The 16,853-nt window shown below is 41.3% G+C and overlaps 1 protein-coding gene and 1 long non-coding RNA gene across 5 annotated transcripts; both read right to left on the minus strand.

The window, feature by feature from the left end:
* Positions 1–2,499: 2,499 nt before the first annotated feature.
* LOC128524569 (serine/threonine-protein kinase pim-1-like) lies at positions 2,500–7,504 on the minus strand. 4 transcript variants are annotated; one of them, XR_008360541.1, is made up of 9 exons: positions 7,450–7,504; positions 7,245–7,350; positions 6,812–6,946; positions 4,897–4,991; positions 4,703–4,753; positions 3,843–4,218; positions 3,575–3,751; positions 3,308–3,481; positions 2,500–3,219 (listed from the first exon to the last, which is right to left on the minus strand). XR_008360541.1 is itself a non-coding variant. In XM_053497202.1 (9 exons), exons 2-8 carry the CDS (start codon positions 7,288–7,290, stop codon positions 3,366–3,368), a joined length of 996 nt encoding a protein of 331 aa, XP_053353177.1. In that variant the 5' UTR covers positions 7,291–7,350; positions 7,450–7,504; the 3' UTR covers positions 2,500–3,194; positions 3,329–3,365. The 4 variants fall into 4 exon arrangements, 2 of the variants coding, with proteins under 2 accessions (XP_053353177.1, XP_053353176.1); XR_008360542.1 differs by having other exon boundaries at positions 2,500–3,194; positions 3,285–3,481; XM_053497202.1 differs by having other exon boundaries at positions 2,500–3,194; positions 3,329–3,481.
* Positions 7,505–10,153: 2,649 nt separating this feature from the next.
* On the minus strand, positions 10,154–10,981 carry LOC128523843 (uncharacterized). Its single transcript, XR_008360462.1, has 3 exons — positions 10,891–10,981; positions 10,421–10,480; positions 10,154–10,183 (listed from the first exon to the last, which is right to left on the minus strand). It is a non-coding gene; the product is annotated as an uncharacterized LOC128523843 (long non-coding RNA).
* Between the last annotated feature and the right edge of the window lie 5,872 nt (positions 10,982–16,853).

The following is a 16,853-nucleotide window of genomic DNA, read 5'->3' on the forward strand; positions in this document are numbered from 1 at the left end:
CTTTTATTAGCGCAGTGCACTCAGTGTTACCAAAACATCACTCCTCTCTGTCTAAATGCCATTTCCACATTAATCCTAACCGGTTAAGAGACTTCTGGGGTGTTCCAGGACTTTGTTGGAAATAGGAGTGATTTCCTATTGTAGCGTTTTTACGCCGGGAAGAATGCTGGAGAGATGAGTGAGCTTATTTGCTACCCAATGCAATGGCTGGGAGTACTTTATTAAGCACACAGCATGTAAGGCATGAGCAGCACCTTCACTCAGGAGCCTACATCCAATTCAGCACTAGCTTGAACTGGAGCACATTTCACACGTCACACACCCCTCACACAAACAGGGCCGAAGCCACCAACCCAAACACCTTTCCCCAACATGGTGAACACACACCGACATCCCCGCAAGGCATGCTGGTCGTCAGCCGCCGCCCCGCCCACGCCACACTGCCCCCACCCGAGCTGTGACCGTCCCTGGTCACCATGACGAACTCCGTTTCGGAGGCGTGGAGGCGGTCGGCGCTGGCGGTGGGAACGCCGGCGTCCTTTGGCAGGTGAGGGGTGAACGCGAATGTAGTCCTGAGGCGGTCCGGCCTCCACAGTTCAATGGTTCCCCGGCGTGCGGCTGTGGAGGCGCAAGACGGTCCCGGTGGGGCAAAACTCGTGCCCGCCCTGCCAACCGCACCCGGTAGATGACATCGGAGAGCCGAGCTGGCTGTGAGTGTCCACGCCCATTCGCCCCATAGGTGCCCCCACCCAAAAGTCTTGCTGCGGTGCCCGCGAGCGCTGGGTGGGGCCCTTCTGTCTGGCGATGAGCGGTTCACAGTTCCTCAACCCGTGGGAAACAGTGGAGCCGGTGTCCACGAGCGCCCGCAGTAAGACGCCGTCCGGCACACAGTCGATGTAAAGCCCCGCGGGGCTCCACAACCGTCCACCCGGCGCTAGTTTAGCGGCTGCTGGTGTACGCTGTCCCTCAGGCCTGAGAACGTTGAAGCGGTAGTCCGGCTGTCCCTCAGGCCTGAGAACGTTGCAGTGGTAGTCCGGCGGTCCCTGGCCTCGGCGTCGTCGCGGAATCTCGGAAGCGGTGTCGAGGCCTAGCCGCGACGGGTAGCCCTGTCCCCGGCTAGGTTCACCTACCAAGCGCCACTGAGCTGCGGGCGGTCGCTCGGCTCTTTCGCCGTAATGTGCCGTCATTATGGGCTCAGAGCGCTCGACCTCGCGCAGCGCCTCCTTACGATCACCCGCGCCGTCGCCTCGCCGCGAAACGTCGGAGAGCTGCTCGTTGCCTAGCCGCGACGGGTAGCCCTGTCCCCGGCTAGGTTCACGAACCGAGCGCCACTGAGCTGCGGGCGGTCGCTCGGCTCTTCCGCCGCGATGTGCCGCCAATATGGGCTCAGCGCGCTCGGCCTCGCGCAGCGGCAGTTCGCTTTGCCGGCTAACAGCGCAGAGGGCTGTATCTTGCTCCGGCTCTTGCGCAGCGCCAGCCTCCGCCCCGAGATCCAGCGCCGGGATTTTCTGCTTCCCGCTCCGCGTTGGTTGACGTGGTGTGGTCGCGCTAGCTCCGCCAGTAAAACGCTTCTTCTGCGCGAGTAGTAGCTCCGCTACTCGGCGGCCTGCTTGGATTTTTAGAAGGTCCTCCTTTGTGCGCTCAAACCCGTTATTCTCTATCCCACTTCTGACACCAATGTAGCATTTTTACGCCGGGAAGAATGCTGGAGAGACGAGTGAGCTTATTTGCTACCCAATGCAATGGCTGGGAGTACTTTATTAAGCACACAGCATGTAAGTCATGAGCAGTACCTTCACTTAGGAGCCTACATCCAATTCAGCACTAGCTTGAACTGGAGCACATTTCACACATCTCACACTCCTCACACAAACAGGGCCGAAGCCACCAACCCAAACACCTTTCCCCAACATGGTGAACACACACCGACATCCCCGCAAGGCATGCTGGTCGTCAGCCGCCGCCCCGCCCACGCCACACTATTTTAAGAATGTTGATAAATTACTCTTAGTCCTCCTCATAAAAGTAGGACCAAACTGTGTTACTCTGAGATTTTTTGGCCACTTCCAATAGGAGCAATTTTATACTCTGAGGTGCTTAGTAAATATGGACTTAGCTGTGCTGGAAGCAGAGAAAAAACTTAAATGTGTGGGCAAGGGCCAGGACTGGAGTTGATGACCATTGCATCTACGAGCCTGAAAAAAGGCTGCAGAAATACAACAAAAAGTGTCCAACCAAAACTGTTCAGAACATTCACCAAACTTCACAGTACAATGATCTCTGAATATTGAATCTTTATCAACAACTTCATTAACTTTGCAGAAGAAATGTGGTCAGAAAAAAAAATCATGAACAGCAATCACTTAAAGACTTGAAGTTGTATTATGAAACATTGTATAGTGGAAATCTGTGTTTAACAGTGGAAGTAAAAGCATTCCCATACACACACAATGTGAGGGGAACTTACAGGATCAGGTCTAAACACCTGTGTGTCTATAAGAAAACCACTTGTTAGTGAGACTCACCAAGAAAAAGACTTTAGTTTGCTAGGGAGCATAAAGATTGAATTTTGGGAAGTCTACCTTCTGCAAATAACTTATAAATAATGATTTGTAGGAAGTTAGTTTGGGAGAATGCAAGTTCACTCTGTAAAGAAGCACCAAGCAAATGCATTATTTGGTCTCTCTGCCTTTTTATTTCTTGATAATTTTCTTTTCTTTTTTTTTCTTGCTGTGGCCCAACCTAAACCTGGACATAATACAGACTCATGTGCATCAACTTGATTTCCATTCAATTTTATTTGTATAGTGCTTTTTAACAATGGTGGCACGAAAAAAAACTCACTGGGATAGCAATGAGAAGAAACCTTGAAAGGAAAAAGACAGGAACCCCCTCCTTATTTGGGTAATATCAGATAGTGTGATCACAAATCAGTCTGTGCTATATCTGTGTGCTATTAGGATTAAAGTTCAATATAATGAAAAAGGTGTTCAAGATAATATAAAGTCCACACCAAACTGTTTTCCACTGTTTGCGTACAAACTGGTAATTCAGTACTAAACCATTTACTGACTTGTCGTCACAGGTTTTCACAGAAAAACTACCCACATAAGCCCAGTCCAAGGTCATCTTCATGGATCTGAGGAGCACTGAGGCCTTGCGCTGATGACAGAGCAGCATTTTGGGAGCTTCCACTGGGGAAAGAAGAGAAATTCCAACCTGGAAGTATGACCGGCTGAAGTTAGAGCCAACACATATTTATAAACCTGAGTTCTCTCAATCACCTTCTTCAACGCTGATTTACTACCTGGCAAAAAGTGTGTCCTACCCGTCCTAAATAGATTCTTCTCAGCTTTTTCCATCTTCTACATGGCTGTGTCCTCAAGTGACTTCTTGAACCACTTGTGGTCCAGAATTTCCTTGAAAGTTGGTCGACATTCAGGGTCTTTGTTCAGACACTGCTGTATCAGGTTGCAGCACTCTGTGAGAGCAGCGATGAAATAGATGGTAAGAAGGCAGTTTAAATTTACAAAAAAGAGAAATTATGAAAAGTGATGCTTTTTCATTTTCTCACCATCAGACAGACCAGGAATAAATGGCAAAAGTCCCTCAACAATCTCCTTTTCATTGCAAAAGGGCAGCTCTCCACAGACTAACTCAAACAGGAGAACACCCACACCCCAGATGATAGCAGGAAACCCAAAGTACTTTCTGTACTGTACCCATTCAGGAGGAGAGAAAGCTAAATTTCCTGAGGAAGAAAAAATAGAAAAACTATCAGTCGCCATGATTCTTCACTGCATTGTTCATTTGAACGCATACTTTATCAATACTGAACTAACCTGGGAAGTCTGTGTAAAGCTCGTCCGTCATTACTTCAGCACAGCCAAAGTCAACTAACTTCACCTCTAGTGTGTCCGGATTGATCAGAAGATTCTGCTCAAAGTCACAGTGAAGGACTCCGTGTTCACAGCAGTGGCAAGCAGCTCGAACCACCTGCTGCATGACCTTCTGAGCCACTGGTTCAGCCAGTCGACCATTGTCAAGTTTACAGAAGTCACGGAGGTCCATGCAGGGGTTGGGGCGCTCCACCACCAAGAAGAAGAAAGTGGACGTCTCAAACCAATCCAGCAGTTCCACCACATTCTTACAAAGAGGAGGCTTGGACACCAGCTTGATTAACGCCACCTCCAGAGGCAGCATTTTCATCTGCTCAGGCTAAAATTACACACATAAGATTTGCATGGGTTAGCAAGAGTTAGCATGGAGGGTATATGAAGTGTGATAAGCACAGATGGGACAGTGGAGGAGGTTTGGACTGGAACTGACTTTAGATCAGTCTCAAATGAGATGTTACAAAGTGTAAAAATGAGATGTTTGTGATTGTTAGCAGAAGAAGTAAATGGACATTTCTGTTGAGTGGAGATCTGCTCGATAACATGATTGTGTGATAAGTGCTTCTTGCTTACATTTAAATTTAGGCATTTGGCAGACGCTCTTATCCAGAGGGACTTACATTTTTGTATCTCATTACACATCCGAGCAATTGAGGGTTAAGGGCTTCGCTCAAGTGGCAACTTGGTGGTTGTGGGGTTTGAACCTGGGATCTTCCGAACCGCAGTCCAATGCCTTAACCACTGAGCTACCACTGAGCTACCCCTGGCCCTTCACTGCATTCAGACGTAAAGTAAGTTTTACTTACGATGGTGATGAGTTCATCTGTAGGATTTTTCATTACACATTTAATGCCGACCTGTTCACATGGACGCAAAAGTATTATTTTATTTATATTATTTTATATATATATTTACACATCAGCATTTACAATTTAGTATATATAACACATTACAGTACATAGTTTTTTATATTTTTTCTTTTCCATAGAATATTAATTACCTTTTTTCCATCTGCCTTGTGGACTCCAGTGTAGAGAGTGCCGTACCGTTCTTTCGCTAAAAGCTCTACCACAGCATAGCGTGCATCAAACTCATCTATTCCAAACACACACACATACAGTAAGTGGCTAACCAGAATGCCTATTACCGCCACGGCAAAATGATAGCGGCCAAAATAAATCAGTCGCATTTCACATCTCCAGTCATTCGTGAAATGAAAATGAAAGCTTAAGACATAAATAGTCAACAATATGTTGTATCAAAGAAATACTACAGTGATAGTAATTTCCACAAGAAAAATCTAAACCAGAGCTATTGACATTCACTGTACAATAATGAGTTAAAAAAAAATTGTTTAAAAAAAAAAAGTTCACTAGCTGACAATTTTATTTGTACAAAGACTGAATTATTACAGTATACCACCTATCTCTGTTTGTATCTGTTTATTGTTATTATATTTTTTTAATTACATTTAAAAACATGACAATTTAAAAAATATAACTGGAAAACAAACTTTCAAAACAGAAATTTATAATAACTAACAAATAAATTGTCTTACATTTGTGTAAATGTTTCATAAGATGTTTTTTTAGGAATTTTGTACTAAATAATATTTACGCAGAATAATCAGAGCATTTTAAATCACAATTTGTTTTCAGCTGTTGTTGTTGTCTTAGTGTTACTGTGTGTATATTCAGTTTCCTCATACAAACTAGAGAGGCCAGTGAGAAAAAATAAAATGCACCTTTTACCACTTTAAGATATCCCCAGCCAGCTCTTGGGACGAAGATTATTTTCAACCCTCCGGGATCTTAAATTTGTGTACATTTAAAATTTTCTAGATTCTAAACCTGACATTGTTACCATTTTTTAATCCCTGGAATAAAAGAGATGGAGATTTTCCTTATTATAACATGCGTTGTAATACTTATGCATTATAAGTATATATTCTTCACACCTGTAAGGCAAGTATACAGTATAGAGTTTCGGTTATTTTTTTTGACGCGCTCAAGTTCACTGAAGCCCATAAGGAAAAGCGTACCCTGTTTACTTTCATTATTTTACAAAATACATATGTTTACATTTTGTCATCATTGTGAGTGCACTTAAATAAAAGTAGAGTCTGATAAAGGCTATGTAGCTTATATAGTTTTATTATATAGTTTTTGCACATTAATCTGACAATAATTGTGGCACACCCATTTTTTCTCATGCACACCCAGACTCTGGCTACACGAGTGTTACACATGATAAAATCTAGGGTATAAGATAATAATAAACTAAAAATAATAAGAAACGACTACATTTAATTAAAATCCTAAATTTTTACTGTAATTTTTGTACTGTTATTATGAATAAGTTTAATGTTTCACTGGAATTTATCTGTTACCACGTGCGCTGTGGCTCATTAATTCTTGAGAAAATGAAATAAATCTATAGTTATAGCACCCCAAAGCGGTAAAGCCATTTTTCTGGTTGAGTTACATCTATACTGTTTATAACCCTGTTAAGTGTATTTTTTAGTCATTTGCATGTAAAGATTCTTAATATGTCACAATGCTTTTATTTAATTGATTTTAAATCATCTTTGCAGCTGCCTAAGCTTTGAATAATTCTAACTCTTGTTAGTCTGTGTGGACATAACATATCTTAATCATAAAACTTTGCATGGTGCAAATACAGTTAATGTAGCACAAAATTTTACATCCAGTTCTTTCTCTGTGTATCTGATAAAAACTTATCTATTATTAGACTTTAGTGTATACAGTGTCTTCTTTAACAGATAATATTATCCTTCAATCCCACTTTCTCTCCTCAGCTACATTTTACTGAGTTAGGGGATCTCTGCAGCACTGTGTACGCCTAGCAAAGTGATTTTAAAATGTAAGAAATAGTTGCTGTAAATTGTAACCTACAGTGTTGTGAAGGATGGAACTCCTGGAGATGTCCATCCTGAGGCTCTGGGGCACTTGAGCTTGCATGCTCCATGTCATCAGCAGAGACAGATGTTTTTGAAAAAATTTCATCCCACTGCATGACATCTGAATCCCCTGAATTTAAATAAGAAAGAACAGAGAAATGTTTATCGCTGTAAGGAGCTAAAAGATCAGTAACATATGGAACTTGGGAGGTTCACAGGCGTAATTTAACATCATTTTCTTATCTTTTATCATATTATTATATAATATTATAATAAAGCTGTTGGCTTTCTTAAATAAAAGGAAATACCACAATATTAAGTGAAAATGTAAAGATGTTTTTTAGACAAATATAATACAATAAATCCACACTGGTACTAATAAAACTCCCAGGGGCTGTCAGTCATGGTGCAGATCCCTCAGCCCTCACCTGTCCTGCCTGGATGATCCTCAGCTCCTCTGTCATCCTCAGTCATCAGAACCTTTGTCTTCTTTCCCCAACAAATCCATAGTCTTCTTCAGTAGTCTTCACAAATCTACACACAAGAACAGGACTTTATTGAGCTTTACCTTTAAAATGTGTGTATTTGTAAAACACCACCATGAATAATCACACACACACACGTCTCTCTCACCTCAGCCGAAGTTTCTTGTGTGTGTGAATGGTTTATGACGCAGCGTGCAGCTGACCGTTACCACAGCAACCCCTTTCACACACACACACACACACACACTGTGCTCAACGCTGGTGTTTCCGCTGCACTTCGTAAGCCGACACTCAGGGAGAGGGTGCTCACTGCACAGCCGAATGGGCGGAGCTTCAGAGCCGAATGGGAGGAGCTGCAGAGCCGAATGGGAGGAGCTCCACCCCTCACTAGATCTAGTGGGCGGGGCTTGAGACGGTATCAAGCGCCACCAAGTGGATGTTAATGTCAGTGCAGGTTCAACCATAATGGAAGTAAATGCTTCTCTTTCTCTAATATTTGTCATGATTATGATTTATTATTTTCAGCATGGTGACTAACGGCATTACGTAAATACTTTTTTTTAATAATGCTTTATTGCCCACAAATAGTGTAGTTTTACGCAAATACTTAATAAGAACATTACTCACACTATATATTTATATATATTTAGTTTCTAATACCTTTTTAAACCTTGAATTTATGTAAGCTTGTCTTATTTACTACTTATAAGGATAAATAGTTTCCTCACTTTTTAAGTCACTTTGGATAAAACCGTTTGCTAACTCTCTGTGCACCCCTCTTTAATTCATCAACTATTCTAAAGCATCTGATTAATAATGTAATAAATGATAATAATAATAATAATAATAATAATAATAATAATAATAATAAATAAAGTTTATTTATGTAACCCTACCCAAAATTGGGGATAAGCTTATGTTTTTTTTTTTTTCTTGAATGTTCAGCTGATGGTGTCACACAGTCAACACTAATAATGTATTAGTGTATAATTACTGTATAATTAAAATTATTATTAATAATGTATTAATAATGTATCATTTTTATCACCTATTAACAGGCAGGGTTAAACAGCCATCCCAGTAGAAGTTTATTTTTGTTTATTACAGTACTTCTCATCTGGCTGTGACCGTGTGAGTGTTCTGGTGCCGGTGCTGAGGTAGATTTATTTTTTTTGCTGCATGGCAGAGAGGAGAGAAAGTTTAGCGTGCTCTCCTGTGCACGTGCGCAGCCATTACAAACTGGGATTTCTACTGGTTTAAAACTGTCATTTCTTGAAAAATAGTGTGGAGAGGTTCGGCGCAGTCGAGACCCAGTTTGTGAACTGGTGGATGCTCCTGTCCAGCTCAGCGATGGAGGTTGTGGACGCACAGTGACACTCAAGATGGACGCCGCTAATGTCTTTGACGGACAAGAACTTAGATTGCATTTTGACTATAATTTAAGACAGACTCCACCTTCATGTGATAGGCTACACATTATGATATGTTTTATTATTATTATTTTAAATGGAAATAAGTGACCAGTCCAGTAGCCTAAAACCAGCCATGCAACTTTATTTAATGGTCACGTACTGTACTCCACTGTCCTACAAGTCTTTTGCTGGATTTATTGGTTTCTGTTAACCTAAAACAGGAAAATGTGCAACTAAACACAAAATAAATCTTAAATTTAGATAAAATGTCATAATAAGAAGTCATAAAATTATAAATATATTTCAAGAACACAACACTTCTTTTCACACAAGATTTTAATGGTATAACAATATATTAAAATAAATAAATATATTTCAAAAACACAACACTAATTTTTCACACAAAATATTAAAGAAATTTTACAAAACAATATTTACATTACAGTACCCCACTAGTAAATTCACAAGTGAGGGTTGTGTAAACAAGACACACGGATGTCTCTTTTGTCTCGTATTTCCTGCAAGAAAATGTCCATGTCCTCTACTCTCTGAAAAGTAAAAAGAAAGGGAGCCTAAATTTCTTCTTTATCCCTTTCACCTTCATAAAACATGGTGTTTAGGAACAAGTCTCGCATTGTGATAGCCAACGATGCATCTTCCTCCTTCATCTTCAGGATCTTTGGCACTTCAATCTTCCCAGCAAATTGGTGTTGGTTCTCCTCCACCCACTTACAGGCCAGCAAAATGTTTTTCATCGCCGCTGAGTCCTGTGTGCGATATAAGGATTCCAATAGTAATGTAATTAGTGAAGTTCTGCTTATAAACACCTATATAAAACAGAAAAGGTAAATGCATAAACGATTCAAGCAATACATAAACATTGTGTCTACATACATAGATTCCTGTGGTTGGGGTGATCTCCAAGCTATCTGACTCAGCTGGAGTGACTTCCATCATGTCATCTGGATTTGGTAGTTGTTCCTGGGTGACTAGTTGTTGGACTTGACTGTGGAAAGTAACAAACATTAGGCATGGTTTTAGGCATGCATTGTTTATATATTGTCTGCACACTGGAAATCCACAGTATGGATGTTTAAATCAAAAGTATGATTATCAGGACCATACCTTGTCAGAGGAAAATGTCTGAATTAACTGATAGCACCACCACTTCCTGATTATAGGCATGTCAGACTAATAAAAGATAGCAATTGAAAGGCTTAGACTTTTAAAAAAAAATTTTTTTTTCACCGTCCTTTTTGCTTTACAAATAACCATAAATTGATGCAAACTCACCGCAGCAAATCAAATGGCTTCGAGAGCGTTACATGGAGTGCAAACTAAAAAACAAAAACAAAACTTTATTTATAAATGTGGTGTTTAGCACACAAACACAGCTGCATAGCAATTATAAGACCACTTACCATCAACATGAATACCCATATCAATTCCTCCAAGCTGAAGAGGGGCACCCTGTACATTTTAGACAATTTACAGTTAGACCATATTCAATAAATACATTATATAGCTGTCATGTCCAGTAAATGTTTTTGTTTTGTTTTGTCTCCGTTTATAGTTTTGTTAAAAAAGTGCACTTTGAACTCAGTTCACCCATTGCGGGTTATTTGTGACATCTGTGCACTGCATTCTTTCTTAACACTCAACTACAGATATGAAAAGTTCACAAGCAAAGAAGTTAAAAAGCTGTACCTTAAAATCTGCCAGTACAGACATGTTCCAGTGGCCAGGTAAATGTGACTTGCCAGTTTTCTAAAGGAATTACAGGCAGTCACATGTAAACAAAGATGTATTTGACCATATTGCAATAAAAATGTTGGAGCTTTATGTTAGAGCCAGGGGTTTGGGTTTTACCATGATTAAATTATAATTAGATAATACTGAAAACCATAACTGGCTGAAACATAAAAATATGAGCTCAAACAGATCCATCATACATTTCATAATGCGCTACACATTTCAGTTTAAAAACTAAAAAACATAAGTATGTAAAATTTAAAATTCCCAAAAGTTTCACGACAGGAGAACATATTAAATGAACAATATATTTAAGATTCAAATGCTAAGAAGAAATGACAATGCAAAAACTTAAAGGTTCAACAAGCATGATGTGTTTCTCACACACACAGTACTACAATTAAAATTATTCACAACACACATACCTTCTTCTTGAACTGCATTTCGCATGTGATTAGCTACATGATTCCGGAGCTCATGCGAATGGTTGTAAACCGGTTTACAGTAGGTACAGTGGTATTTTTGGCAGCACACTGTGCATCTCTGGATAGACAGCAGGGGATCCTGTCCTTGCAAAAGTATTGTCTGATGCGTCTGTACAGGTTAATCTGAAAAAAAAAAAATATATGATTATATATAAACACTACACATGCTAAAATGTAGCATGGGAGATGGGAGAATGCTAGCATTAGTTATGCGGAAAAAAAAAACTGATTAACGTTTCTGTTCAAGGGTGTGAAAACATAGCAACCATAGTCATGTTTAGACAGCGATAAATGTAAGATATACATTTTATATCCATTTCAATGTAAAGTTTATCTTTAAAGTACAGTGTTCTTACAGTCTCAAGCCCCGCCCACTAGATCTAGCGAGGCGGAGCTGGAGTTTCAGCTCCTCCCATTTGGCTCTGCAGCGAGCACCACTTGCACTCAGGACTGGGTGACCCGTCGGTGTGTAACGTTTAGTCTTTCTCCTCCGGAAGCACTCAGCTGCGCGAGTTTAAACCCGACTTTACACGGAACGATCTCTATCGGGTCTCACTCATTTCTATACAGACTGTGTGATGGAGAATAAACGGGCAAAGCTCCAGAACTCAGTCGGTTCAGACCGTCTGTCTCCGAGCCGAGATCCAAACTAACAGGGAAGATTTCATCCCAAAACCAGCCTGAAGACTGTCGGAGCTTCTGCCTCAAACCCACTCAACTCTATATTTAAACACGACCTGATTGGATTCTTAATTTAAATCTATAACCTTTATTTAATTAACCTTAGTTTTTTATTAATATTATCAGGATTTAATACAATAAGCACGTGACCACTCTAGGGCTTTTGTACAAATGTGAAGAGGCATTTGGATGTATTAAGTTTTGTAATAATAATAATAATAATAATGTTTGGTTAACACAGTGTGGTTTTCCATATATTTAATGTTATATATTTCCTGTGTATTGCATAAAAAAAATTCCATTTAATCACTAGTAAGAGAAAGTGAAAGAATATATAATGCTTAAGTAAAAAACAGGCTGAATATACCTCACTATATTATTAAAAATAATTAAACAGAATCACTTGCTCACTTATTTAGCATTTATACCACTATATCCTGTATACAGGAGTCTATCAAAGGAGACTTACAGATGTGGTCATTAAGACTGCGCGTGTTTTCCCGCGGGACGCCGCAATTTAGCGCGCGGCGCGCCGCGACTTGCCACAAGCAACATTCGGGAATTTAAATAAATGTGTTGTGCTTCACTGAATATCCGCCAGATGGCGCATGGAAGGACTTTATTTAAACGCCGGACCAAGTACTGTACAACGAAGAATTGTGTATAATTACTTAGTCTAAAACAATATTGTTCCCAATGCTAAAGCAAACATGAATTTTATTTTGCTTTACAACAGATCTTTCATGATAAATGTGTGTATATGTGCTTCATATTATTTTTATAATGATGAAATGAGATGCCCAAATTCGTGCTTTAAAATTCTTAATAAGTTTCTTATATATTTTTTGTAATGTTTTAACAGGGACAAAACAGTAAAAGACACGGCAATGTCTCGGTTTAAATGGTGTTGAAATTAATTTAATTTCCTGATAGTAGGCTATCTGATAGTCTTAACTATGCGAATGTCCTGATTCTTGAATATGCCAACATATCTTATTTAAAACCTAAAAATATGTCGCCATTATCAGAAGACATGAATAAACAAATATATAATTTAATCATATTAAGTAAATATTCTTTTGGGAACACAAACTGCTTCGGGCTTTTTACTGAATATATTATGTTTTTATGTGTATACAGCATGTTTGTATGTGAATATATTATATGTGTTTGTGCGCACGTCTCATATGTGACATTTATATAAAATGCAATTCATGATAAGTGTATGTTGTTAAAGTATTTGTGGATATGTATGTAACAACGCGACTGAACACTGCAAACATGAATTTTATTTTGTTTTACAATAGATCTTTCATGATGAATGAGTGTGTATGTGCTTCATATAATGATGAAATGAGATGCCCAAATTCATGCTTTAAAATTTGTAGTAAGTTTATAGTAGTTTTTGTAATGTCTTAAAGGGGTCATACAGGCCTACATGCACTTTTTCAAGCTGTTTAGACTGAACTGTGTGTTAGGAGAGTGCGTACACAACCACTCTACGATGATAAAGAGCTGCCCAGTGATTTTCTTTTCATTTATTACAATAACATGCCTCTTCTGAAATCAGGCCAATCGCAAATGCCTGTCGATGTGATGCAACACCGCATGACGCCGCTCCTACTATAGTTGATTGACACTGGTGTTTTAGCAAAGACCCGCCCCGAGTGATAATGAAAGCTGTCGGCCATTGTTTTTCGCCGCTGGAGCAAAACGTCGCCTAAGCGAGTGTTGTGTACAGTTGTTGGGTGTAATAGTGAACACAGCAGTCGTCATTCACTACCTAGGGTTAGTGACCTAGGGTACCTACCTAGGGTTAGGTATCTGAGCCACTGAGGACGCAGTGGCTGAATTTAGTTTTTAAAGCTAACGTCCCCGCCGATCTACCTAAATGCGTTCATGTTTGCACTACTCATTTTTCACCAGACTGCTTTATAAACGCGGGTCAATATAAAGCAGGTTTTACTGGGAAGCTGCTCTTAAAAATGGATCTGTACTAACGCTTCGTGTTCCTGCTTCATCTTCACCAGACTCGGTGAGTGTGATTTATTTTTCTATGACTCTTTGCAGATCGCCTTTTCTAATAATCACGATGAATGCGGAGTGTAAGTTAACTTATACTCTCATAGAACATGGTTATGGCTTCTTCTCTATGTACATCCGTCTCTATATAATCCCTAATCGCCCATTTATAATAAACAATGCATTAAGGTGATTGTCTAGTTGCAAACTGTGTACGTATTCGGAAAACTATATTATGCTTACCTTTGTAACGCTAGATGGTTTATAACGATGTCTGTCAAAGATTAAGAAGTCATGTAAACACATCAGTAAACACATCGCGTTCGTATCTCTCTCGGTAAGCTTCTCCGCTTTTGCTGTTGTTGCTCGCGGCAGCGCACTGCGTTGTGGGCAATGTTTTTTGGGTAATGCAGTCCAAAGCATTGCCTGCACTGGACTACACTCCCGTGGCTATACCCCCATGTGTGTTGTGAAGACACGCCCCACAGAACTGGGGGGCGGGCTCAGCAGAGATCATAAGCATTTAAAAGAACATGTACTGAAACAGGTTGCTGAGAACAGAGCTAGTTTCTACCAGGTAAAAGTAGTGGTTTTTTTTACACAACCATTGAGAATTTTTAATTAAAGTATATTACAAACTTTTCATTAGGACCCTAAAGATCATATTAACATTTAAAAATGGGGCTGGATGACCCCTTTAAGGCCTTGTTCACACAGGCGTTAAATTTTTGGATAAACAAACGCGCTCTGAATGTCCTAGACGTTTATGTTGCGTTTTGTAGTGGCAATCGATTGACTTCTACACCGGCGTTTGTTTGTCTCTGTCTAACGCCAGCCTGCAGCCCAAATTGTGGTTTGTGTTAACCTGTGGGGGTAGTGTCGGGAACTGGATATGAAAGCCCGCCGCTACCTGGTTCACTCTCTGACTGCACAACGTTGGATTAAAGGAAGGTTTTTTTTGTGGTTTATGAAGAAACGCGAAAATTTTCGCATAGGTTTTTCAACAATAATTTTTTTTATCTTGCCCTTTTCCGCATTTTCCTATGTATAGCATGTAGGATCATGGGATATATCCGGTCCTCCGAAGCGTAAAATGAACGAGCAGAAAACGAACTAGAAGCAGTTTCCCTGCGTTCGTTGGGAATGCCAAGAAAAAGCTGCATACAACGTTTTTTTGATGCCGTATAAACACGCAGTCAGACGCACGTCACCAAAGCCCGTGTGAACACTCTCAATGACTCCTACGTGCAGAAAACACTCGCCGCTTGCTTGGAATTAACTGGGCGAAGACACCCGCCGAATCTCCTGACATGAATCCCATTGAAATGGTGTGGCAAGCTCTGAAAGACTATATTCAAAAAGAAGCAAAACTGAATACAAAATCTGATTTAATAACTGCCAATAATTAATTCTGGTTTGAGGTACTTACAGAAGAGGCATGTATTAAATACATAAATAGGTTGTTTAAAGTCCTTCCAGTAGTGGGTAAAAATCAGGGTGGACACATAGGAATGTAATTGAACACTGCATTTATGACCCAACAAATTAAAGCTTTGAGATGATATATTTGCTGTATGTGTCAAGACTGGGTGGTAAAGGCTATTAATGCCGTGGGCAGAAAAGGGCAGGCATAGGCGCAGAGGGGTGAGGCACAAAAGAGTCTTTATTCAGGATATAACCAAAACAGGACTCCCAAAGAAACAAAACAAACAAAGAAACGAACACGTAAATTATACAACCCATAACTGACCCATATGCAGGCTAGAGGACAAGACACAAGCATTATACTGAAATACATGCTTAACTGACAAGACAGACTCTAATACACAAAATATAAGCACTATGTTGAGACACATGCTTAAGGACGAAACACAGACTCTAGCTAAACAGGGACAATACGAGAGACACGAGACAGGACCAAGGCTAAAGACATGGCAATCAGCTAAACATGGTCATTAGCTAACCATGGCAGTCAGCTACACATACACCTAGCTAAGCATGTCTTTAGCCTAACATGCACATAGCTACACTTACCTTATAGCTAAACGTACAACTAGCTACACTTACCAAATAGCTACCACAACACTAGGGACTCGGTACACACAGCGGCTCGGCTAAGGGACACACAGCGGCTCATTACTTACCTATTCTCTAACACACAACACAACATGACTTAACACCTAATCAGCTCCACACACAATAGAACACCATATACACATTTAGACTGGGGACATGCTTAGTAGTTATGGGATAACATGGACTACAAAATGACAATATTGTAGCGTTTTTACACCGGGAAGAATGCTGGAGAGACGAGTGAGCTTATTTGCTACCCAATGCAATGGCTGGGAGTACTTTTTTAAGCACACAGCATATAAGGCATGAGCAGCACCTTCACTCAGGAGCCTATATCCAATTCAGCACTAGCTTGAACTGGAGCACATTTCACACGTCACACACCCCCCTCACACACAACAGGGCCGAAGCCACTGACCAAAACACCTTTCCCCAACATGGTGAACACACCGACATCCCCGCAAGGCATGCTGGTCGTCAGCCGCCGCCCCGCCCACGCCACACTGCCCCCACCCGAGCTGTGACCGTCCCTGGTCACCATGACGAACTTTGTATTGGCGGCGTGGAGGCGGTCGGCGCTGGCGGTGGGAACGCCGGCGTCCTTTGGCAGGTGAGGGGTGAACGCGAATGTAGCCCTGAGGTGGTCCGGCCTCCAGAGTTCGATGGTTCCCCGGCGTGCGGCTGGTGAGGAACAAGACGGTCCCGGTGGGGCAAAACTCGTGCCCGCCCTGCCAACCGCACCCGGTAGATGACATCGGAGAGCCGAGCTGGCTGTGAGTGTCCACGCCCATTCGCCCCATAGGTGCCCCCACCCAAAAGTCTTGCAGCGGTGCCCGCGAGCGCTGGGTGGGGCCCTTCTGCCTGGCGATGAGCGGTTCACAGTTCCACAACCCGTGGGAAACAGTGGAGCCGGTGTCCACGAGCGCCCGCAGTAAGACGCCGTCCGGCACACAGTCGATGTAAAGCCCCGCGGGGCTCCACAACCGTCCACCCGGCGCTAGTTTAGCGGCTGCTGGTGTACGCTGTCCCTCAGGCCTGAAAACGTTGAAGCCGTAGTCCGGCTGTCCCTCAGGCCTGAGAACGTTGCAGTGGTAGTCCGGCGGTCCCAGGCCTCGGCGTCGTCG

This window comes from Clarias gariepinus, chromosome 5 (genome assembly GCF_024256425.1).
Source record: "Clarias gariepinus isolate MV-2021 ecotype Netherlands chromosome 5, CGAR_prim_01v2, whole genome shotgun sequence".
Taxonomy (NCBI): domain Eukaryota; kingdom Metazoa; phylum Chordata; class Actinopteri; order Siluriformes; family Clariidae; genus Clarias; species Clarias gariepinus.

Coding starts and splice junctions, on each gene's coding strand:
- LOC128524569 (XM_053497202.1), bottom strand. CDS start 7,290: ATGACTGAGGATGACAGAGGAGCTGAGGATCATCCAGGCAGGACAG. Junction 4,754..4,896: donor ACAAGGCAGATGGAAAAAAG/GTAATTAATATT, acceptor CCATGTGAACAG/GTCGGCATTAAATGTGTAAT. Junction 3,482..3,574: donor TATTCCTGGTCTGTCTGATG/GTGAGAAAATGA, acceptor CTGCTCTCACAG/AGTGCTGCAACCTGATACAG.